Here is a 25,250-nt window from a genome sequence, read left to right as displayed (position 1 = left end):
ATGTATATGTGGCATGAGGTATTATGGGAAAGGCAGAAGCAGCAGATCAGATTGATCTGTACAGTACTTGTGTGGTTTGTCTGCAGATTACGTGTGTTGCGTGTCACTTGCACAAATAACAGGATTTGGGCTCAAAGCGTATGTCAGGTTTGACATGTCCTGGAGCACACGGACTGTCAGAGTGAGTGCCTGGAATGGCTGGGCTGCGTGGCAGTGTGATTTGTGTGATCAATATGTTGGTTTTCACCCCAGCTGCTGTTTGTAACCGTACCTGAGCAAGGAAGGTTTGTAGTGTGATCCTGCTTTGATTCTGATGATGATGTGCAAAACAAGTGCTGCTGCAAGAGCCCTTGCTGAGAAGTGTTTTGTATTAAGGTAGGATATATCATTCCCATAAGCAGAACGAGTTGGAGGGTGTTTTGTTTTGTGGTAAAAGCCTGTTGGACATTACTAAATTCCTCAGGCTTTGAGGAGCCGAGCAGTTCGTCTTGGCTGTCACCCACTGGCTGAATCCAGAACTCGTTTGTAGATTTATCGTGGTACACAAGGTGTCTTGTCAGTGCGGGTTGTGTAGTGCGGGGCTGTGCACAGAGCACTGTTACGAGTACATCCAGAGGTTATGGAAGTACGTGTGTGTTGGTGAAGCATCTGTCAAAACCAGCACAACTAACTTAGCAGACTTCCCATTTTGCATGCCAAGCGATAGGCTTTAAGGTTGATTTGTCTGCTCATGTTTCTGTGAGGGGGTGACAGTGCTACACAGCGCTGAAGAGAGTCATGTTTCAGTTCCCTGTATTAAAAGTGCAGCCTTCTTTTGGCTTAAACCAGCACAGAAATTGTTAGTGTTGGCAGGGTCAGTGACCTGTAACCTCATCCTACAGGGTACTGTGGCCCTTTGCTGTGAGATGGAGGCCAGATCCTTTGACTGATGCTGCTGTCAGGAGCAGAATCCTCATGCTGTTATTCTCAGCAGGGCCTCAAGGGGCCAAGGACTCAGTTGCCAAGCATCATACAAGAGAAAGGGCTTTGATATTTGGACAGCTTTTATATTTATATTTGCCTCCAAAGGGTGACGAGCTTCATATATTTTCATAATGCTCTTCCCCTTCTTCTTATATCCTTTTTTATTTCTGTTCAGTTTTTTTTCTTAGTAAAAGGGAAGTAAAGCCAGGATCAGAATACTGAGCATTCAGCATGTATGAAGTGAGCTATTTGTCTTGTTGCCATAATAAAGACAGTATTTGAATGTGTTGTCTACAAAGAGGATGACAAAAATGGTATACATCTTCAAGATTTGACTACTTAATGCAATGTGATGTTTATTCTTGCACTGGTTTGGTTGCTTGGTTTGGTTTCCCCACCAGCATCAGAATAAATGAAAAGGTTTTAATAATTAGAAGTGATACACATATGTTCCTATCTCAGTCGTATGTCTAGTTCCTGTTAATTAGAATCTTAAGATGTCTGTAGGTACACCAAGGAAATAATGTATGAACCCCGGAAGATCGATCTCTAGCATACCTTAAGATGGAAAACAAGTGATTTTTTTAAGTCTTACACAGACCACTGAAGTGAATGAACTCCTCTTCCTGCTCATCTCCTCAGGTCTATAAACAGAACAGCTTTCTTACCACGCTGGCATTGAGCAGACATTATCTTGGATACCATTCTTCTCATTTTAAAATCCTGCACGTAGAGCTTTAATGTATCTTAGTTAAGTTTACTCGAGAACAGGATATACAAATCCTCGTCTCTCTTCCCCCCCTCCCTTCTTTCTTTCCTGCAAAAAACCAAATCAAACAGCATTCAGCCCTTCTGGAAGGAGATGCTGGAGGGGATAAATAATTTGTGTTTTATAAGCAGAATCATATGCCATTCTCAGTAGGGGTGGGAAAGTGCTTGTACAATCTGCGCCTCTTCGTCTCTGCCAGCAGATCTTGAAAAGCTGTTTACCTGCTATTGAGGATGTGAATGGTATGTTAGAAAAGCAGCTGAGATCTCTGAAGCTCTGTGGTTATTGTTGTCACTCTGTGAAAGAAAATGCCGGCACAGACCTTAAATGTGGGCTCTGGCTTCTTACAGAGAACTAAAGAGATTTTTGGTTTTCCTACTTACCTGCATGATACATTTAATATATACACTGCCTTTTGCTAAGGAGAGGCGACTACACAACTTGTTAACTAACCAGACCAGGCATACCTGTGGCCTCTTCTACAGAAAAGACCACCTTGTTTATTATGAGCATGAGGGCTGTATGGAAATGGTGAAAATCCAAGGGATGGGAAAAGCTGTTAATGGCATCAGACTCACAAAAACAGGTGTAGATCTCCATGTTCTCAAAATCATGTCTAGTAATTACTCATGCAGGTTACATGGCACCTCTGCAGATAGCCTTTGTGCTCCTTGAGCCAGATGATAGATGTAGAAGCTGATTCTTGGGCAGTGTCAGCTTCCCCACATGCTCTGTTGCTCAGTGGGTGGGCTGCCAGCCTGGGTTTGAGGGCAGAACTAAAACCTTACGCTTGCTTTCCCACAGCTTTCCGAGTATTTGCACTTCAGAAAAGGTACTAATTGGCTTCTGGTTCATCTGATGAGCTGGATACCAGTAATTGGGCATTGCAGATATTCATCATATTGCAAATGGCTGTGTTTGTGGCATAACTGAGAGTCTGCTGCTTGCTAATGAGCTGCTTGAAGTAGGGCTGTAGCTTCACACGTCCTGCAGCAGGTTGTTACTCTTCATACAGGTGTACACATGACCAAACGCATTTTGAGCCCTGTAACAGGGTGTTTTCTCATTTGGAAGAGTTTGCCTTTGAGTAGGTGAGACAGAAACCAGGCAAGGGGGATGAGAGGGGGAAAACCTAGTTTAGGTTTCTGATACAGAATCACCAGCTCTTTCACCACTGCCTGCATGTCACTGTTTTCATGCTTCTGTGAGACCCTCGTGTAGCATTATCATCAACTAGTTTGAGGTGCTGCATAATAGGGTTAAAAACCTACTGTGCTGACTGGTGCATTTATTCATGTCACAGTTGATTAGGATGTATTAATGTAGCACAACACGATTCATCCTACTTACAAAGGTAATTCTCCTCTGCCTTCCACCTACGGGCTCCTTGCTCTCAAAAATCTCCAAACGCAGTTATCCAAAAAACCCATCCGTCATTAAATACTTTTGTTATAGGATTACCATAAGTGTGAGAGAATTATAACTGGCTGTTGTCCTGGGAGTTGTCGTTACTGTGATGTGCTGCTTGGAAGGACTTAAAACACCCGCTTTTGCATGATCGTAGAGAGAATTTTGATTACTGGAGGGTAGGTGCGTGTATTAGTTCCTAATGATTGTACAGGGTGATTTTTCCTTTGTTTTGTGACCTCCTTTGGAATGATAATGATGAGGCAGCATGGGAGGATGACCTAGGTAATTGTGTAGGAAAACTGGGTAACCCTTTGGTGGCCACATGGACATCTCTGCTATCCAATAGGACCTTTAAGTACACCGGTTCCCTGTCGGTACAACCGATCAGTCTTTATTTTCCTACCTGCAGAATTGCTCAGATTCACACTTGAGATGGTAATATGCTGTCCAGCTGACTCATAATCCATGCACATTGTGCTTTAGACTTCTACTCCTATCTGACAGTAACAGCAAATACCGGATTGATGTTATATATTCTAACAGCCATCTGAACACTGTGCTAACTAACAGCCATGGTGTAAGTAAAGCTAATTAAATCAGCTTTGGTAAACACTTTCTCAGTCAGTTTGACAGCCTAGTCATGCATAGTCTAGCTCACGAAGTTGATTAAACTGCTTTACTACAGCATTAGGGGCTTAAATATCACAACTAAGTTAGTACAACGCAGCATGCGGCAAGAAGCCTCACGCAGATGAGCAGATTGGCCAACTGCTCACCTAAGAGCTCTTCATTCACAGTCTGCGTGTAGTTGTTCAGATGGTTAGACTTAACGTTCATCTTTTGTACTCAGTTTGGCAATAAATGGATTTATTCCCCCTCCCCCAAAATCTCTGCTTATAATTCTTAGTGCTGTAGCATCTAACTGCCAAATGCGCACTTGATTGCCACAACCAGATAAGCTTCAAAGACACTTCTTTCCTTTGGTATGTGCAGTAAACTTGCTGCTGTTCAGCATTTGCGGCTTTGGTGATATCTACGATGTGTATTGCTGATGATGCCGCCCTTGTTGCCCACACAGAAGCAGCTCTGCAGCGTTTAACATCTTGCTTTGCGGAGGCGGCTGAGGTTTTTGGGCTGGAAGTCAGCTTGAAGAAGACAGTAGTCCTCTACCAACCTGCACCCCAAGAAGATTATCGCCATCCCCATATTACCATCGGCGAGTCAGAGCTTAAGACAGTTCAGCAGTTCAGCTATCTGGGAAGCATCATTTCCTCGGATGCCACGATCGACAGAGAGATAGACAACAGAATAGCAAAGGCATATAGAGCCTTTGGAAAACTCCATAAAAGAGTCTGGTGTAATAAACACCTGAAGAAAAGTACAAAGATCAGTGTCTACAGAGCCATTGTATTGTCTACTCTTTTATATGGGTCTGAATCATGGGTCATCTATCGTCATCACCTGCGACTCCTGGAACGCTTTCATCAGCGCTGCCTCCGTACAATTCTAAACATCCATTGGACTGACTATGTGTCTAATGTCACTGTCCTCGAACAGGCAGGGGTCACCAGCATCGAGGCCACATTGCTGAAACTGCAGCTGCGCTGGGCAGGGCACGTCTCTAGGATGAAGGATCACCGCCTCCCCAAGATCGTGTTTTACGGTGAACTTGCCACTGGTAGCCGCAAGAGAGGTGCCCCAAAGAAGAGATACAAGGACTCCCTGAAACAATACCTTAGCCTTGGCCATATTGACTACCATCAGTGGTCCACCTTGGCCTCCAATCGGGAGACTTGGAGGCACACCATACATAATGCCGCTGACTCCTTTGAGAGTTCACGAAGAACTAGTCTCGAGGAGAAAAGACAACGCAGGAAGAATCGTGTCCCACCTGTTCCACCCAAGGAGACCTTCTGCTGTGCTTTTTGTAGCCGAATTTGCCTATCCCACATTGGCCTTCTTAGTCATCAGCGCGCTTGTAGTAAGCGTGGGTAAATGCCCTTCCCAAATCTTCGTTCGCGAAGTTAAGCCATGAATGATGAATAGTTTTGGGGCACAGCATAGGAGAAGAAGGGACACAGGAAAGGGAAAAGCTTAGGAACTCTTCTGAAGTAAGGCTTAGTGGCATTATTTGAACTGAAACTTACACCAATCTAAGGTAATTTTAAAGGTATTTTAGCAACCTTGGTTAAACTGCTGTAGCTTCAAAAATAGTGCCAGTGATTTAGATCTCTCCACCTCAGCTTGCATAAACCGGATGCATTTAAGCTGAGATAGGCTTTCAAAAGGGGAAGCAATTAAGCTGAAGAGGTGGGAAGTTAATGCACCTCAGTTGTTGATTCCTCTGCTGATCTAATTCAGCGCTGGTTTGTGCTGCTGTTCGAAAGAGTTATCGTGGGGTTTCCCATCGTGTCTTCCCAGTTGAACTCTCTTATATCCGCTTCTTGCTTTTGTGCCAGCACTAGCTTTTTTGGTAGGCAGAATTGATCTGGATTAAGGGACAACTAGGTGAATAAAAACCTAGTTGCATGGTCTGAGTCAGTGTGTTGTGGTTAAGGGTTCCTACCATGTGGAGCTCCATGAGGACCTGTCTTTATTAGTGATGGGAGCGGGCAATGTATAGTGCTCTCATTGTGTTTGTAGGTGACACTACAGTGGGGGGATCACCAGTGATATGCTCGAGGGTTCCTAGAAAGCAAGAGGAATGGTCTGTTGAGAGCCTGGAGGTATTCCAGTGGGGAAAAGTGCCAAGTCCTGCACCTGGGAAGGAAGAGGCCCTGGCAGGGATACAGGCTGAGGACAGAGGGGGAAAGGCCCTTGGGGTGCTGGCAGACTGCAGCTCCTTGGCAGTGAAGTTGGCCAACAGCATCCTGAACTGGATTACCAGGCACACAGCCAGTAGATCCAGGCACGTGACAATCCTCCCTGATTATTCAGCACTTGTTACATCACATCCAGGTACCGCATCCAGGTCCCCAGTACAGGAAAGTTGCTGATAAATTGGAGCAGGTTTGGCAGAAGCCACCATCACAGGAGGAGATGGAGAGGCTGTGGCGTGGGATTTGAGCCTGTGCCACTTGGAGAAGAAGTGGGCTCCCAGTGCCTATGGGGAAGCTACAGAGAAGATGGAGTCTGCAGTGACAAGATTGAAACAGGAGTGATTCAGATGAGATACAAGGAAAAGACTTCACCATGCTTGGGTTGCTGGAGAGGTTATGTGGCCTCTGTCCTTGGAGGTTTTCAAGACCCAGCTGAATCAAATGCTGAATAACCTGGGCTGACCTCACAGGGGTGGTACAAGAGACCTTTTTCCACGGCTCTGAGATCCAGCCAGCCTCTAGGTGAAAACAACATCAGCAGCTTGGAGGCAAGAGAGGGAGAGCTTTAGTCTTCCTCTTAAAACTGAAGATGTCCTGCTCCTCCCTGAAGATAGGCTTCAGTATTTAAACTAATCTCTCTTACTTTCTGTTGCAGTAGACAAGGGGAGCAGATGGTGGGTAATTTTGACTTAGTTAAGGAAGAGTAATATGTTAGAGGAATTTAACTTGTTTGCTAGCTGATGGTTAAGTATAGACTGGCTTGAGTCACACTTAAACCTTTAAGTATCTTTCAGGATTTGGTGGTTGTGTTTTTTCAAGGTTATTTTTAAGCCGTTTTCTATTAAATGGGAGCATTCTGTTTCTAGAGGCTTGCCCTCAGTTTATTTTGATTTCAGTTGTAAAAACAAGCAGTACTTCCTAGTGGCAAGCTTGAGTCATCACCTTACTTAACTAGAAACAAAGCCACTGTAAGTATCACCAAGATCACTCTGCTTTTCAAGATCAGAGCAAGTATTTATCATTGCTGATTAAAAAGCCCATGTGTAAGAAATAAAGCTTTACAAGTGCACTGGGAGATGCCTGCGTTTGCACTCCAGGATGTTTTTCTTTACATAATGAAATATACCTTGCAAATATATATACTGTAAATAAATACACAGTCATACCTAAGGCTTCTGGAGTGGAACAGTTTTAAGTTGAACTCTGTTTCTGCTGAAGCCTTGGAGCAGTGAGGCCTGTGTCTGGCATCACCATTTAGCTGCATTAAGATATCTGCTCGCTCTGAGCTGTTGCTTTGTTTTTCCTCCTGAGTGCTGACAGCATGCTTTGCTTCGGGCTGCATCGCACTGGAAGGTCATCACCGCTCTTCTTCTGATAGGTGTTAAGGGCTGATCTGGGCAAAAACCTGGTTCAAAAGCAGCTCTCCAAAGGTTTGTTCAGATGCGGAATTCTTTGTATTGCCATGAGCAAATTGGTTTTGTATTTGTACTTGCTGTCAAGCAGATGTAGTGTTCTCATTTCTTTATGGTGTGCACTGTTTCCTTCCCTGCTGCAGGTTTGTGTTACTGCTGGGGCAAATTATACTGGTTTTACTAAATGCTAATCCTGCTGTTAGCATTGGTTTTATGTTGTAGTGCTGAAGAAGAAAGCTGTGCACTTAACCTGGTGATACTGTGTTAAGAGTGGAGCTGTTCTGTGTCTGGCCATGGTTGGTTCTGCTTACTCTGAGCTTGTCATCTCACATAAGCCAAGAATCCAACATACCAAGAGCCTGAAGCTGAAATTAAATGTCTCTGACACAGATCTCTCAAAACACTGCAAACCTAAGCATGAAACAGTGAAACTTTTCTGTTGTATGCTTAGGAATAACGCACAGATTTTACTTGAGCACAGGTGTCTAAAGCTATTTGAAACTCCGTGATACCATCTCTGGCTCCCTGCAGCCTCTTTAAGGTGACATACATTCTCCTGTGTTTTGTGCCATATGTGCAGTCATATGTTTTGGGTATGTCAGTCTGAAATGTTCCCAAACACCTGTGTTTGGATGCCTAAATTGCCTTCTAGAAGACAGCTTTTCGTCAGCTTTTTCAGATGGTGATAACAGAAGAACACCTTGCTTTGATAGCTTTCAGGAAAGAGAGATGAAATAAATAGCAAGCTGAGAACTTTGGACCTGGAGGATAATATAAGGCATGTATTGATTTTAAAAATCCCCAGACAACAGAGCAATCACTGGCTTGGCTTGGTATTGTAACACAAAAGCAAAGCAGCACAAGGAAATCATTCCTCACTTCCCATCATCACAGGCAGGTATTCTGCAATCGCTAGGGAAGCAGGGATCCATCATGAATAACTTACCTGGAAAGGCAAATGCCATCACTCTGAACGTCCCACCTTCCTGCTTCCCCCAGCTTTGTATGCTGAGCATGACCCCATAGAGTGGGGAACATTTCTTGGGTCTCCCAACTCCTTATGCAGATTTGAGGAGCAGAAAAGGCCTTGATTGTATAAGCTTCTCAGCAGTAGCTAAAACATCCCTGAATTACCAATGCTGTTTCCAGCACAAAACCAGAACGCAGCCCTGTACCAGCTACCATGAAACCACCATGAACATGAAGCTTTTTACATCAATTTCCATTTGTTTCTTTAATTCCATTATTAAAAAACTTTGCAGAGATTTATCTTTTTTAAGGTTTATTTACTGTTAGTATTCTAGATGCCAGGATAACTGCACTGAGCTGTGGCCTGACTTGAACCTATACATGCGAGGCTGTGGGGTGTCAGATGAGACCTGGGGGAGTCTTGTCTTCATTTTGGTTCTTCTTATTGTGTCTCCCCACACAGAACACGCCAAAGCAAGAAGGGTGACTGGGGAGACTGCAGCATGATAGGCTGGAGGTGGTTGGGATTGGACTTGAAGAAGTGGTTACATCAGAGTATATTGTTTTGTCACTTTTGGGGAGAGAACTGTTTGGAGTGGAATGAGCCACGCACGGGAATGATTTAAAAGAAAGGAAGTCATAAAGCAGTGCGTTTGGAAAGAGCTGTGGTTGCCGTGAGGATGCAGGCAGGCTTCCTTTGAGTTGGTGTCTGTAAGCTGTTTGGGAATGGCTGCTGTTGAAATCCCGAGCGGGTGAGGTGATCCGCTCTATGCGGTTATGTGCAGTGCTCCCTAGCGCTGAGCTTTGCTTGTTGGATCTCGGAGGCATGTTTTATAAAGTACACTTGCTTTTGCTGCTGAGAGATAATTCAGCAGGTAGAAAACTGTCAAATCTTAGAGAAGGTGTTCACGTGCCTGGTTTTGCATACAGTATTCCCAGAGGCTTTCTGCCCTTTCTGGGAAGCAAGAGGAAACAGAGATTGAACTTTCACATGTCCCAAGAACCAAGGAGGAAAGAAGATGTCAGCCGTAAAGATCTCAGGCCTTTTTGGAGAGCCTGTCGTCGTATGAGATGGCAGTTTCTTGTATCTGCTTTTATTTCTTCCTTTACGTTCCCAGTTTACTGTTGTTTCAAATCTCTAAAGGGAATAATATTCCTTGATTTTATTATAAGTGAGGTAATATTCGGGAATTCCAGATTAGAACTGTAAAAGAAATTTTTCAACTGAAAATACCCTTCAAAAATGATGTCATGTACAATTTGCTGCTGTAGATGCTATCTTCTAGATTAAATAGTGCTGTCTTGCTTTAAATAGAAAGAATTGTAGGTCTTATTCAAATATGGAAATACGCTCTTTGTTGCCAGTGCCTAATAAGATTAACGTATGGAAGGCAGTAGTTGTCTTAGCTTGCGACTTGTCAGCCTTGGACTGCAGTTGTGTTTGGTAATCTCTGTTCATAGGAAGCATGCTTTTCCCCAGGACTTCTGTAAGAGTTTTAGTAATACCAATACCAGCAAGAGCAAGTCTAAACCAGGACTGTTCAGCGAGCAAGAGGCACCCCTAGGGAAAGAAACAAGGTGAAAGAAGATGGAAAAAGAGTGACTAATATTGCTAGGATTGTTCTTCCTGCTGTGTGAAAGACATCAATGCGTAGTGCAGTAGGAGAGGAGCAGAGTATTTTTAAGAGTTTTAAGTAGAAGGTATGGAATTCAAAATACTTAATATTCTGCCAAGTTACATAAACTGCAGCCTTGCTAAACTCATCTTTTCTTTGCAGTAGTAGGGGAGGTTGCTAAGGGGTGGGGGATGTCAAGTGAGACGGCTGCAGGGGTGTTGTGCACAGAGTTAATTTCGACCTACGCTCTGCTTCTCTGCAGAAGAAGTTGAAGAAGAGTCTGAAACTACCGTTGAGGTTGATTTGACTGATAAACAGAAACATCAGCTGAAGCACAGAGAGCTCTTCCTTTCTCGCCAGTATGAGTCCCTTCCGGCAACACACATCAGGTAAGATGAAGTCAATCTCATTGACTCCGTGTGTTCTGTAGAGGTGGGTTGCCTGACAGTAGCTCATTTCAGCCTCTGTCTTGCAAAAGGATGTGATTGATCACAGCGGAGTTGTGCCAGGTTGACCCACGGGCTGCTTTGGAGGTACCTTTGTTTTGCCTTCTGTTGCTTCATGTCTGAGCCTTGGAGGCAACAAGAATCTCAGGGCTCTGGCTCGCCAATTAGAGCATCAGTTGGTAATGTGGTGTAAAAGGTCAGTCTGCTCTGCTTTGGAAGAGTTGTTTAATTACTCGTTGTCTGGCCAGAGGATCTTTGTCTGCGCTGGGAAGCCACAGCTGGCTTTGGAAGGGAGGCAGAGACTCAGTGGTCAGTGCTGCAGTTTAGGGCTGCATGCATTTAAACATTAAATTATCCCAGCTTCAGTGCATGTGAAGAGGTCGTGATGGAGTTTGGCTGAATGTTGCAAAAGCATTTCAAGTATTGTTTGAAGTTGCTCTAATGCTAATGTAGGAAGGGGCTTGCTAAAGCTCAGAAAGGGTTTATTAATTTTCTTTCTGTAAATGATGTAAGCACTTATGTCATCCGCTATTTAACAGTCAAGGAAATTCTTACTGTGTTGGGGTGGGAGGTGATGATGGAAAAGCAAGAGCATAGTGACAGGGAGGAGTGTAGCAAGTGTAAAAGGGGCTCTCACATTGTATTTCAAAGGAGTTTTCATGTTCTCATTACATCCAGCTCCTCTCAGCCATTCCAGACCATAAATAACTAGAAACTAGGAAAAAAAGTGTGTCTGCTCCAATAGGAAAACCACTTTGTATGTGCATATGTATTTCCTCTCTTGTTGGCAAATGTGTGCCTTTTCTTTCTCAATGCCAACAGAAAACTGGAAGTTGGAAGTTGTTGCATTAGTTTCCTGTGCTTGATTCAGCTAGTTTTTCCCTGACTTTGAGAAAGTCATTTAACTGTCAAATCTCTGATTCTCGAGCTGTAGCTGGAGATAATAATCCTGCAGAGTTCCTTTTACTTCCTTTGACATTTAGATATCGAAAGAAGGTATTCTCTTCTCAGAGAGAAGATTACATAGAAAAAGTATTGTAAATGTCTCCTCACCTCACAGCTCTGAGAGCAAACACAATAGTGGTTCTCCAGTACATCACAAAGACACCAGAAAACCATGTGAATCCGTAGTACACGCAGCACTGCACAGCATGCAGATGCAGAGTGATGACTTGCATCTCCTTTTCAGAACAGATGAATGCTTGTAGGGCTGTGCTGTCATGTGTTACCAGGACCTTTACCAGGTGAACTCTGGAGCAAGCTTTATGTAGTCTGATGGTGTTTTTTTAACAACCTTTATTTAAAAATAAAATACACACAAGCTGTTTCTTATTTTGATTATTTAACTTACCAGGATTTCTCCCTTCACTTGTCATCCCTGAAGAGTGAACCAATCAATTTACTATCATCTGCAGACTTGCTGAAGGTGTTAATGAACATCTTAAGGTGTTGGCCCCAGTATTGCCACCTGGGAGATGCCGCCTGTAACCAGCTGTCAGCTGGTCTTTGTACCCCTCACTACATCTTTTTCAGCCTAGTTTTTCCCACCTTATAGTCTGCTTACCTAGCCTGTATGTTACCAGTCTGGTTGAAGGGCACTGGCACACACTGCAGGCTTTGCTAAACTCAGGGTAGGTGACATTCACTGCTCTCACTCACTTTGCTAAGCCAGTCATCTCCATATAAAAAGCTGGAAGATAGCCCCTGCATGGGAACAGTTGGATTTACAGGAGAAACTAAATGGTACAGTGGTATAAACTGGACAATGGGGGTTGGTGCTCTCGAGTAAGAATACAAAGGACAAGAAGAAAGCTAGAAGTGATCTTAAGAGAATGGAGGAGGCTGAACTGTCTGTAATTGCTTTTGGCAGCTACAGGTCTTGAACTGGTACAACTTCAGGCAAGGAAAGAAACTGAGTTTGGTTGCCTTTCCGCTTGTAATTCAAGGGAATGAAACTTACCTGCTGCGGTCTGGTTTTGTTTGGTTTTTAATAATGTGCTTTCACTGCTTTTGTTTCATCTTTCTTCCTAACTTTAGTCTTTTTACTTTCTTTTTAAACTGAAAGGCAGAGAAAGTTGCAGCCCTCCCTGAAAACCCCTCCGACCAAGAATACTTTTCTTCCAATTCCCAATTACAAATACAGTTGTGTCTCATTTCTACACCTGGTGCCACTACTTTATAGTTGAGGTGCCTTGCAGTTGTTTTAGCAGGTTAGGTTTCTTTGATGTGCAGGCCTAATTCTGAAGCTCTTTGGTCCATAATGTCAAGTTTTGAATGATTCTGATGTAATTTGTTAGCTTTAGAATTATGGAAATACAGTTTAATTCCTTATTCTCATACCTTTTATATTGCTATATATTATATGAAAGTCTCTTGAGATGTAAGGGTTTTTTTATTATAACTATATGGATTTTTTAAACTTCATCTTATTTCCCCTTTTCATTAGGTGCAGGCAGTGTAGTGGTAGTTAAACAGGGCACTGGTGTCTTGTGGACACAGTGCTCCTGCAGTGAAATACATGTAAGAAGGTGTAACTGCCTAGCTCGGAGCGGCACTGTTCTGGAGTAGCGGCATGTGGAACGCTACAAGCTGATGTACTAGTTTAGGTCTCAAAGACAAGGCTTTGTTACCTTAGTGCCTGCCTGTCAGGTTACAAGTGAAACTGTTCCCTCCTTATCTGCTCAAATGTGTAAGGTTGGTAGCACCCCTCCAGTGAATTATCTTTCCTTCCTAATCCCTGCATGTCACAGATGCAGTTTGCCAGGCACTGTAATCCCCAGATGTTCTTGAAACAGTTATGCTGCCAGCCAGGCTCACTGAACACTCTGTCTATGTGGTTACTGTCACACTCTGTCTGCACCCAGAATTCCTGTGCATGGCTCCGGTAAGCAATTCCAGTCTGGAGAGATGCACTGGGTTTTCTGACTTGGGCTTTAAATCTCTTCTTCATTTGTGAGGTCTCAAGAGTCAATAGGTGATAAACGTGTTTAGATTGCTGGAAAAGCTTGCATTAACTTCTGAGATCATTTGTCATTGCTTTTAAATGTAGTACTTCATAGGCATTGAGTAGAAGAATTTATCCTTCAGGGTTTATCTTGCCATTTCATTATCTTTGCTTAGTTCTTGTTTGCTAATAGCTGTGTTTCAATCTTGGGGTTGTGGGGTTTTGTGGTAGTGGTGTTATTTTAAGTGTTCGGGAAGCAAATGTAAGCCAAGCATGCGCAGATGTCAGTACAATCAGGTGTGCATCTTTTGGACTGCCCTATACTACAAAAAGAACTCATGCAAAGTAGAAAGAAGCTTGCATACAGATGATTTGCTTGAAGTCAAGACAGCTTGAGAATGGAGACAAGTTTCAAAGAGTGGGGGTTATTCGTGAAAAGGAAGGAGTATTTCAAACACAGTTCTGTTTGTTTGCTGTCATGTTGGTGATTTAGTTGGTTGATGCAGTTGTGTGGGGTTGAGTTGATGCTGTTGTGTGGGGTTGGGTTGGTATACTTTATGCTGTGCTTCCTTCTCCCTGATCTCATCATGAGTCACTAATACTGCTACTTCAAGCAACTAAAGTGCAGAGAAATACTGTTTTTTTGTCAATGTGGGATTCCTTCATTTAAAACACACCAAAAGGCCTGAGGCTCAAAACAGACAGGGCAGGTCATTTGGCAGAAGAAGGGTGACTTTTTAAGGCATGGCACCATAGTAGCATTTGGTGGTATGGCCTCAGGATTTCTAGTTTTGGCATTCTTGGCAAACCAGAAGTTTCTGGGATATGAGGGGGGGGTGTGTGCATGATATACCTCGCATGTGCCAGTATACGTGTCACAGAATGGTCTGGGTTGGAAAGGACCTTAAGATTATCTAAGTCAGAACCCTGTGCCATGGGACACCTTCCAGTGGACCATGTCACCCAAGGCCCATCCAGCCTGGCCTATCTGTGAGACACAACTTTTTAGGTACTTTTAAAAGCTCACGTTGAGCCTTAAAAGCTCGATTTATTTTTCTGGTATAAATCAGACTAGATAAGGAGTGAATCTGCTTTGCATAGGCGTGTGCTTACCTGCTGATTTGGGTTGTTAAGAAAGGTATTCTTCTTCTCCAAGTTGCATTGATTTAGAGCAGAGGGACTCTCCTGACAGCATTCAGCTAATTCTGATATGAATTAAGATGAAAATTCACTTTAGGCCAGAATCCTTTTCTCAGATACGGTCAATAGCAGGTACTAGTAACAGTATAAGGGAAAAAGTGTATTTATCAGTGGGAACTTGTCATTCAGACACCTGAAAATCAGTACAGATTTCCCTCTAGAGACATCATTACAAAGCAGGAGCCTTTCATATGGTGCAAAACTTCCTAATTCCATTGATGGAGTGACGTGCATTGCTTCTGAGCCGGGTGACTCGATGATCTTAAAGGTCTTCTGCAACCTAACTGATTATAAGATGCCATGAAAAATCATTGCTAACCAGAGTGCTGTGGTTTTGTTCAGTATGTGCACCGCTGCTGCTGTGTTACAAGCTAGCAACCTTTTACTTTTTAGAACTAATTATTCCCTAAAGTAAAAATACCAATGACTTGAGTTTCCTGTAGTAGTTTGTAGAAAGTGTGCATGTGGTTATGCTTAATTTGAGTATCAAAACATGTAGTTTTACTGTTCCCAGACCAAGAAAACATTCACCTCTGTCTGTGGCACTCAGTGCGTTGGCTGTTCTTTCTACTCAAGTGTTTCCTTGCAGACCCTTCTCAGCTGCAGAATACAAGATTCAGCCAGTAATGGAGGCTGGAACAGTACGAGTGTAAACGCAGTTCTCAGTGGTAATGTGTTAAAGCTTCTGTCAGATGTGTGTATGTTCACAGATCCCTACATTCACCTCTTAACATTTCTCCAGCTACCAAGGTAGGATCTTCTGGTAGGGCTGTGGAATGTTTTGGCTCTTCTGCTGAGAGCGTAGCAGTTTAACCATAGAAACTGTGTAAATTGTTGCTGAATGGCAAAGTCTCCGGTAATTTTGCCTCTTGTAAATTTGCCTCACGTTGGGAATGTTTTGTCCTGTTTAGATTATGACTCAAAATCAGTGGGGAGAACTGCGAGAAAGCTGGAACCTTAAGAATGTGCAATTTACTTGAAAATCCATGTCAGCTGTGCATGACTGCTCCAAGAGGCTGCATTTCATTCGCACTCATTTGGAGTTCTCAAAATCAGCACTCCAGCTTTAATTAAGACTAAAACCCTGATTTTTACGTCTAAAAGCCACATGCAGCATAAAAAGCCTGGGCTCTCTGTGTGATCTGCGCGTATGTGTAGATGCCAGGCAATTACTGGTTCATTTAGATGTACATAAATCAATTTACTGTGCATTCTGTTTCTAATTCTATTTGATCAAGGCTGTGTTAATCAGTAATATCAAGTTTATTGATCTCTCTTTCGGTCACAAATACACAATTTTATGCTGTTCAGGAGATTGGCATCGTTTTGTTGGAGGCACAGATCGCAGTAGTATTCACCTGTCAAATGTTGGTCGTTTTTTCCCCCCTCATGTTTGAGACATCTCTTTAAATGAGCAGAGCCAAACTCAAGCCAGTTAAGTACTAATCAATACAGTGCACTTCTTTCTTCTGACATTTCTAGGAACCAACTGAATACCTAAAATGTCAAGCTCTAGTTAGGGGTCTGTTGCAGATTTATGTTGATGCTTTGCTTTTCTTTGTTTTAGTGTTGTGCAATAGCTTGCTCTCCAGTTGTAAATACCATTGCAACTGGGAAAACTTGAAATTGCTGTAAAGGCTTTGGTGCATGTCTGTCAGCATCATTCACTTGAACAGGGCAAGTTCAGGTTAGATCTAAGGCAGAAGCTCTTCCCTGTGAGGGTGCTGAGGCGCTGGCACAGGGTGCCCAGAGAAGCTGTGGCTGCCCCATCCCTGGCAGTGTTCAAGGTCAGGTTGGACACAGGGGCTTGGAGCAACCTGCTCTAGTGTGAGGCGTCCCTGCCCACAACAGGGGTTGGAACTGGATGATCTTAAGGTCCTTTCCAGCCCAAATCATTCTATGATTCTGTGTCCCTTAAACTGTGCTTAAAAGTAAAATACACAAATACTCTTAGTGTTCCTTCTCATGGCTGGGGAATCAGTGTCATCTGATTGGCAGAAGCTTTTCTGGACTCTGCAGTCCTTAGTCTGCAGTTTGGTGATCATTGCTTCAATTTAGACTGCTTTCAAGGGATCAAGACTTGGCTCAGAGTGGTGGTTTGATTGCAAATCTTCAGGACACATTCCCATTTAAGACAGTTCAGGAAAAACCTTTTCTGTTTAAGGTAGCTCTTTCCTCCTCTACTCGGTATCTGCACCTTTTTCCCCTCTTCTTTCCATTTGTGTGGAATATGTAACAGGTTAGTCCTGAGTTGTCCTGCACAAAGCCTTTCAACCCTTCTTCATAATACACCTTTGTTATAGTTTAATCTCTGGTTGCCACTGAACTAAGAGCACATGTTAAAATCAAATCAGGTTTTTCTCACAAGCATAATATTTCCTAATGCTCTCTCCTGTTACTTTGTTCTCAGACTCTAGCTAGTGACTCACACTCAGGCTTTCCAAATCTCTGCTCAGAGGCCAGCGTTCATGATGAAGATCAGTGAGTGACAATTGGTATGTGTACAGAATTCCCCAACAAGGAGAGCCGTAGGATTTCAAAGTCTGTGTGGGGCCATGCCTGAGTGTGTTATTTCCTTTCTTCAACCTGTATCTGAATGACCAAATCATATCGAGTTTCATTGGCGAGGTGGGAACCGAGAGCAGTGAGTTCTGAGAGTTCTTGTACTGCATCAATCTCACCCACACGGCACCTACATTCCCATAGGAAACTTCCCTGGCATGATACCTTACCCATGGGGTTGCTTTTTCCACTCGTGTGGTTTCTCGTGGTGAACAGGCACTAAGTGGTTTGTTTCTTTTGTTTGCATTCCTCCTGTCCCAAGAGGCCCTGTTAAAATCAGATTTGTATCTTGTGGGCTGCCTTACTCATCTGGTGAGAACACGAATGAGTAGCCTGCAAGGAGAGCAGAACAGGAATTGTAGAGCTTTCCACTGGCTTAAAAGTAGGGGCTGTGCCAAAACAAACAAGGACTTTAAATGATCAAGGCAGTTGCTGTTGATTCTGATTCATCTTGGTAGTTTTCAAAGGTAAGCGTTTGCATCAGATTTTGATATTTTGGTAAAAAGTGAAACTCCACTTTCCATACTTATTAGAGGGTGATGACCCAGACATTGCAACTGAGATGTCTGGCAGGGTTTGCACTGTTTGCTTGTTTGATTTGGGTTTTTTGTCTTGGTTTGGGTTGTGTTTTTTCCCCCCCAGATGCACATGAAGTGTACCTTCTGGAGAGTTTGGTGCTTTGCTGTATGTTGCTTAACCAGGCTATATTGAAATCTTATCATAAAGTTGTCTTGTGTAATAGCCTTGGTACCACTGTTCTCAGATGTATTACATTCTTGTGCTGGTTATCATCATCTTGTGTCTTCACTGGAACAGGTTAGTAAGGGCAGCTTTGTACTTCTCTGTTATAAATATTGATCATTGATGTGGCCTTGGCTGAATTCTGTTCCCACACATGTTTTCATTCCTGCATATTCAAGGCCAGGTTGGACACAGGGGCTTGGAGCAAGCTGCTCCAGTGGAAGGGGTCCCTGTCCGTGGCAGGGGTTGGGGCTGGAGGAGCTTTAAGATCCTTTCCAACCCAAACCAGTCTGGGATTCTAAGGCGTGACATGTGCAAACAGCTTTCACATGGTTAATGCTATAAAGAAAAGAGCAAAGTTAGAAGTTGTAGCTCTGGTTCCTAGCATAGGGGAAGCAAGTGAATACTGAGTGCTTGAAGTGATAGAGGCAGGTAACACCTTGAGCATATATATAGGCAAGTTGTTGTCTCCTTTTATTGCAAGACCTTGAAATCAGTTTTTATCGCAGCCTGATTTAATAGCAAGTTTTGTTGGCATTGTTGTCAGCGCAGTGGCATAACAACTACTTAATTTGTGCCCAGTTTAAATATAAAGTACATCTAAGAACAGAAGGGATTCTGAAGGGACACTTCAGTCTCGTCAGAATTGAGTTTTAAGTGAAGACACAGAAGCTAACTTCCTTTTGCCTGCAGTTATTTGTATATTGCTGAGGTGTCCGAGGCTTTCCCTCAACAGTCATCCAAAGGAAATTCTGCCTCATTTTGCCAAAAGTAAAAGAGGTTTTCTGATTTTTTAACTTGAGAGAAAGGGCAAAGCCAGGTGTATAAATAATCATAACTTCAGTGAGACCTTCTGGTGCTGTTTGCTGGCAATTCACCGTGTTGGTACCAGTTAAGAATGCTGCTTGGTGGAAGAATACAGAATAATTCAGAGAATCAGATAAGAGGAAGGTTTCACATCTCATTTCAAAAAAGCTGGGCAATTCCTTGTAGTTTTTACCTTAATTTGGTTATTTTTTTGTGACAGGTTCCCCTGTTTCAGTCTGAACCCATCACCCCTTGTCCTGTTGCTGCAGTCCCTAATGAAGAGTCCCTCCCCAGCATCCTTGTAGCCCCCTTCAGACACTGGAAGCTGCTCTGAGGTCTCCACGCAGCTTCTCTTTTCCAGGCTGAACAGCCCCAGTGTTCTCAGCCTGTCTCCATAGGGGAGGTGCTGCAGCCCCTGAGCATCCTCGTGGCCTCCTCTAGACTTGCTCCGTCAGCTCCATGTCCTTATGCTGAGGACACCAGCACTGCACACGGTGCTGCAAGTGAGGTCTCACCAGAGCAGAGTAGAGGGGCAGGATCACCCCCCCCGACCTGCTCGTCATGGTCCTGTTGATGCAGCTCAGCACAAGGGCTGCATCAGTGTGGTTTTCTTTAGAATCCCATTTATTAACAACAATTCTGCAGGTTTTTTTGCAGAGAAGCTGGAGGCAGAGGAGTTTGAGGCCAAAGGAGCACTGGGGGAGAAAGGGATGAAGAAGGGGCAGGGGCAGTATGGTCCAAGCCCCATTATGTTATTATCTAGTGGTGTAATACATGGGGAGATCTATACCCTTGCTGAATAACAGGAAGGTTTTGACTGGCAGCCTGCATAGGAATGTGGTAGTTATCATTTTAATGTGGCCATAGGAGAAACGGATAGAATCCCATGATTCAGCTCAAAAAAGAATAGTGTTTTACAGGCCGTTGGCAAAACCTTGCATAGCTCCTGCTTTGGGTTGTTTTCAGATTAGGCACTGAACTTACTGGGGGTGAGCCACTCGGAGGTGATGCTTCATTCAGCCAAGCATTAGTAATTGTATATGTATTTATTGTTTGCCATAAAACCTCTTGTCCCTTTATCGTTTCTCTCTTTCTGAAACTGTTTCCCAGTTTGACAGAATTCCGGTGTATTTGAGGGCATGGATTCATTCATTTGGTGGCTTTGATGTTGTTTTTGGTACCTCAAAAGTATTGCAACGTTCATTTTGTATTCTAGAAAAGAATTAATGTAATAGTTTTAAGTATTTTCTTGGAAATAACTTCTTGACCTCATAAAAAATGGAACTTTGTAAAAAGTTAACGGTCTCTCCTTACGTTTGTGTAGGGGAAAATGCAGTGTTGCACTTCTGAATGAGACCGAATCTGTGCTGTCATACCTGGAGAAAGAGGTAAGACGTGACTTCTGTTTGGGTAAATACTGGGATGGGTTTATGTGTTGGGGTTTTTTTGTGACTGTGTTAATAATAAATGGGCAAGTAACAGTTTGAAAATCTTGTCTTGAATGATAAGTTAGAAAAATGACATGGTAGAAAACACTGATTTGGAAAATGTTATTGAGCAAAGGTTTTTTTGGCACTCTCACATGATGGGTTTGGTATTAATACAGTTGTATTTCAAAAATCAGTCATTCCAAGTAGTTCCTAACATATACTACAAAAGAAAACAATCCAGATGTTTTCCTGTAGACACCGAAGGGGGAATTCACATGGTGCCTTTTCCCCCTCTTGTTTTATCTTTTTTTTCTTTATCTCTTTCTTTTTCCGTCCCCCCTTCTGCTCCCCCAGATGCATTCTATGAAGAAGAGTATTCTGTGGTTAATGGACAGAGAGAGCAAGAGAGGCTCCTGGGGGCAGCTTAGCCAAGGAGTTTAATTCAGATGTCTCCGAATTACTGCATGGCAGGATCTTCTCACCTTTAGGTTCTTGTGAAAGGAACTGAAAATTCTGAGCTTTACCAGAGGGAAAGAAACCTTCTGAGCATTCGAAAGATAATCGCATGCAAAATACCCTCAAAAGACACCCATCTTTCCTCAGAGTGTTGTAATGTAGCATCAGGCAGACAGTGGGTTCCACCTGAGATGAGCATGTCTTTGTGTTTCTACACCAAAACCACTGATAGTCAGTAATAATCTTCTGCAGACAGGACTTACTTAACCTTCAGGTGACTGTAGCAGGTATTTTGCTGTTAGCCCTTTTCAGCACTGGCAGTGTTTTATGCCTTTCTCAGATTAATTTGTAATGCAGAGTCAATAGGGTAGAGATTTTGGGGAGGAAACATGTTAAATTCAGAAAGCAGTTAGCATTAATTCTTTTCAACCCCCTTTATACTTATTTTGTGTATGAATCTTCTCATTACTGATCTGCTCTGAAATAGCGGTGCGAGAAGCTTCAGCGAGCCATTTAAAAGTACTCATGAAACATCCTTCTTATTTCGAGTAAGGAGCACTGTACCAAACCTGTGCTCTCTTCAAGTGTGCGTGGATGGTTGATTAAAAACCGTTATGGTGTTGCAAATGTCTCTTCTTTTTTAGGATACCTTTTTTTATTCACTGGTGTATGATCCATCACTGAAAACGCTTTTAGCAGACAAGGGAGAAATCCGAGTGGGGCCTCGCTATCAAGCAGATGTGCCAGACATGCTTGCAGAAGGTAAATCTATGATCTTTGATTACTCAAAAACATTCTTACCTTGCATCATTACTTCTGCTGACTTTCTGAACTAACCTGATCAGTACAGAGGTAGAGAAGGTAAAATAGTAGGTGCTAGAAAATAGACAAATACCAGTAAATGTGATGAAGAAATGCTACTTGAATAGCTGCTGAAAAGATATGTTTCCAAATTGTACGTAATACAGCTAAGGCAGTGTTTGTTCATTTAACTGTACAGTGCACTTTAGGGCTTCAATACAGGCCTGATGGTAAGATGTTGGGGACCAACCCATTTTGTAGAATCAGCACACGGTAACAGATCAAGCAAAAAATGTACTCTCTCTGTCCCTTTTGAGACAGGCTCTGCATAGAGAATGTGTTTGTGTCTTACGTTAAACTAGTGGCTTCCATCCATCAAACCATCTCGCCTGTTTTGTGGCAGGACAGAAACAAATCTTTCAAGTCTTGACATATTTTTAAAATCACTGGTTTTTAAATTGTATTTGACCTATGTATAATTGAGCACAATGCCCTGCACCTCAGTCTTTTGCTGCATGGGAACTTGATTCTTTTAAACAAAACTTAAAAGTAGTGTTGAATGTTATTTACTGATAGTGATTGCAACGGTGTCTTACATTTGAGGTTACATTTACTTGGTACATTTTAAAGTAAGATGGGTGTTTTTCAGGAAAATGTGCATTCCACACTGAGTGCTTACAAACCAAAGCTTCCTCAGGATTATCTACACATGGATAAAATTGTCAAGAATCTCTGTATTATTCCTTAGTAAGAAGAGATGATGTGACAGGAATATCACTTGCAGTAATTCACAGGAGCTCTGAATGCACCAAATGGTTATATTTGTAACTAAGTGGTGTGTTTTCCATTTGTCATGGGCTGCTTTTTTGTTCCTGCTGTTGTTTGTTTCACAGAAAACAAGCATTATTTCTACAAAGCTTGCTTATTAAACTGAATAAAACAAGAACGATTTGACTTCTAGCAAGTGGCAGATTGTTTCCTAATGGAAGCATTAGAAATTCCATTTTCTAATGGAATGTTTAGTAGCTCACCTGCATTGTTACTCTTAACTTCTAATAACCAGAAATAAGCCAGAGGAAGTCTTTTCCAGTCTTGTATGTAAGGAATACAGACTTGGTTTAGAACAAGTGTGCCTATCCTAAGGAAGCAAATATTTCTGTAGGCATTCATATGCTCAAGAGGAAAGCTCCCAAGAGATTAAGACAAAAAGGCTGTCTCAATGTGTGTATCAAGTAGGCAGGAAGTACTGATGTGCTGGGTTTTCAGGATGAGCTAGGCTTGTCTGCCAGGCAGGAAGTCTTCTCCCCCTAGATTCTAACTCAACTCAGAGCCTAGTTATGGAATAGTGAATACTACATAGGAAGTAAAAAGTAAATAGTTTTCCCATGGAAATTTTTACTGCCTTTTTTTTTTTTCTCCTTCTAAAATTAAATTCCATATTTATTAAAAGTTCTTCTGGAGCGTAACTTTGACTTCAGTTAAATGAGTAGAAGATCTTTCACTTACATCATGAAGACAGGATTTGGCTGGGTGTTTTCCTCCCACCTCAGCAATCCCCAAAGTGCAGTGAGTGATGCAGTTGCCTTGCTGACTTGAGCAGGCAGTAGTAGTCGCTCAGTTATTAAGGTTCAGAAAGACCAGGTTGCCCACAAAGCAAATATCTGTTATGGATCTGTTATGGTATATGAAGCACTTCTTCGGCGGTTCAATTGGATTAATCTGCATTTATTTCTATTGCCTGGTGGAAAGAAAGAGTTTGTAGGATAAAAATAGCTGAATTATTCTAGTTTTGACTGATTGTTATCTAAATGTTTTCATAGCCTGCTGACCTTCAAGGATAAGAAAAGGATGATTCAGCTGTTACTGTGTCTTTATGCAAGCTGACAGCCTGAAAGTTAATCCTTTCACCATCAAGCCTTTACATTCATGAAGACAAATCTAAACAGTGTTTAAAATGAATAGAATCAAACAGATACGTTTGGAAATGATGGGATTCTGTCAAGATTTCTCAATCTCGAAGTACACTTTTCAAGCCTATATTGTTAAAAATGGCTAATGAACAATCTGTATGTCCAAATTATTGTGCCATGGTGTCTAATGTTGAAAAACTAAAAACCACAGAACAATCACCTTAAATTAAAAGAGAGGATTTAGATAGTTTCGAGTCAGATGGGTACCACTGGAGAAAAATCAGGTTTTACGTCATCTGGTAATAGTGTAATATACTAAAATAGAAAGCATTGCTAACTTGATTCCCACATAATATTTGTCCTTTAATGTAAAGGAAGAGCACCTTGAATACCTTTTCAGAAGTGGTTGGTAGGCAAATTGCATGTTGACAGAAATTCCCCAAAGCCATTTCTGAGATGATTTAGCAAAAATCAGATTCACACCTCACCAGTTTATTTCATTTTAGAAGTTCCTGGTGTATAAATGCAATTCCAATGGCTGCAGGAGTGTCAGTTCAGATTAGGTTTCTTTCAGACAACCACTCAGAAAGGGGCTGGAACAGAAAAAAAAAGGCCTTCCATATGTATTCAAAACCCATAAGATGATTCTGCTGTAAGCATAGTGATGTATTATAGTAGATTAACAATTCAAACAGCTTGCATTTTCTGGGTCCTGTGGTAATTTATGCCCTGACGGAATGAACTACCCTTTTTTCCTAGTGTTTATTGGAGAAAACAAGTCTTTGTGGGAATAGATTACTTCTTTTTTTGCTTGCATTGATGTTACCATTTTTTCTGTCCTTGAATAAAACATACTCTAAAGCCTGGTATTCAGGCCAGGCTTTGGGTAATGCAGCACACCTCCCCCCTGCCCCATGGGTGAATTGGATAACTTTGTATTTCTCTATCATTTTTGAAATGAAAATAATGTTTTCCTTTTCAAAAGCCTAGAATATTACAGAGTAAAGTATTCCAGAACAAACTAGTTTTCCACTTTGAGATAAATTGAATCAAAACCTTTACACGATTAGAGTAAACAAATAAAAGCAAAGTTTAAATCTGGTTGAAAATGCCTAAGCCTTGCTTAGCTACACTGCTTATGTGTGCAGCTGAATTGCTTAGATTACACATTTAGTGAAGGCTATAACTTTGGAGAAAGAGCAAACTAGATATCTTTCAGCGGTCCCTTACGGCTTTTGTTATGAGCATCTTTAGGGGTGAAACTATGATCGGAGTTGTCAGATTAAAATGATATTATGGATGTTTGAAACCCTTACTTCTCTCCTGTCAAGGTCTGACTAGATAAAACCCAGTGTTGAAAATGCTGTGTTTGAGATCCCCACAATGAAATGAAGATGCAGGCAAGGTCAAGTACCACAGTCAATATATAACAAAATGTAATTGTTATAAAAAAGATTATTAAAAAAAGCGATAGGACAGGTTGGAAAAAGGATAGAAATGAAGCAGGAATTCAGAGTGCAGAGAGAAATAGTCGCCACTGGGATCCAGCAGCATGCTGAGGGTCCATAGTCATCGTCTTTGGTGGTGGGTGGACCCAACAGCGATTGCCTTTTTCCGCCTTTTATCGTGCATTAGGGGGAGGTAGCTCTGTTCATGTCACCTGCTGCACGTTCCTGGTGGATCACGTGCATCCAGCTTCACTGGTCTTGCGTGTCTGTCAGCAGTCCTTGGAAATGGTGGACAGCAGCTCCGCACACCAGTCCTTGAGACAGCGGATGGTGAAGTCTTATCCCAGCTCCTCACACCAGTCTCTGAGACAGTGGACAGTTCAGTCTGATTCTGGTTCAGTCTCTCACATCCCCCCAGTGCCAAGAGCTCCAGTTTTGCTAGACAAGACTTGCTAGACTAGTTCAGGGATTTTGAGAGTCTTCTTAGATGCTCTTACTACACTGGAGAATGGGAGACTCTTCTACAGCATTGACTCAAGTTCTCCCT

At 42.4% G+C, this 25,250-nt stretch overlaps 1 protein-coding gene across 5 annotated transcripts in view; it reads left to right on the top strand.

Annotated features, from left to right (window-relative positions):
- The window catches only part of MTA3 (metastasis associated 1 family member 3), a 126,281-nt gene that overhangs the window by 13,047 nt on the left and 87,984 nt on the right, over positions 1-25,250 (top strand). For all 5 annotated transcript variants that reach the window (XM_061369710.1, XM_061369714.1, XM_061369712.1 and 2 more), the window contains exons 4-6: positions 10,221-10,347; positions 19,983-20,046; positions 21,189-21,306. In XM_061369710.1, the coding sequence (XP_061225694.1) occupies positions 10,221-10,347; positions 19,983-20,046; positions 21,189-21,306 (309 nt within the window). The remainder of the gene's footprint in view (positions 1-10,220; positions 10,348-19,982; positions 20,047-21,188; positions 21,307-25,250) is intronic.

Source organism: Neopsephotus bourkii, unplaced genomic scaffold (genome assembly GCF_033783945.1).
Source record: "Neopsephotus bourkii isolate Nb327-2 ecotype Australia unplaced genomic scaffold, CSIRO-AGI_Nbou_v1 NB_1510, whole genome shotgun sequence".
Taxonomy (NCBI): Eukaryota; Metazoa; Chordata; class Aves; order Psittaciformes; family Psittacidae; genus Neopsephotus; species Neopsephotus bourkii.
The sequence above is the reverse complement of the archived record's forward strand: the minus strand, read 5'-3'. Positions and strand labels throughout refer to the sequence as shown.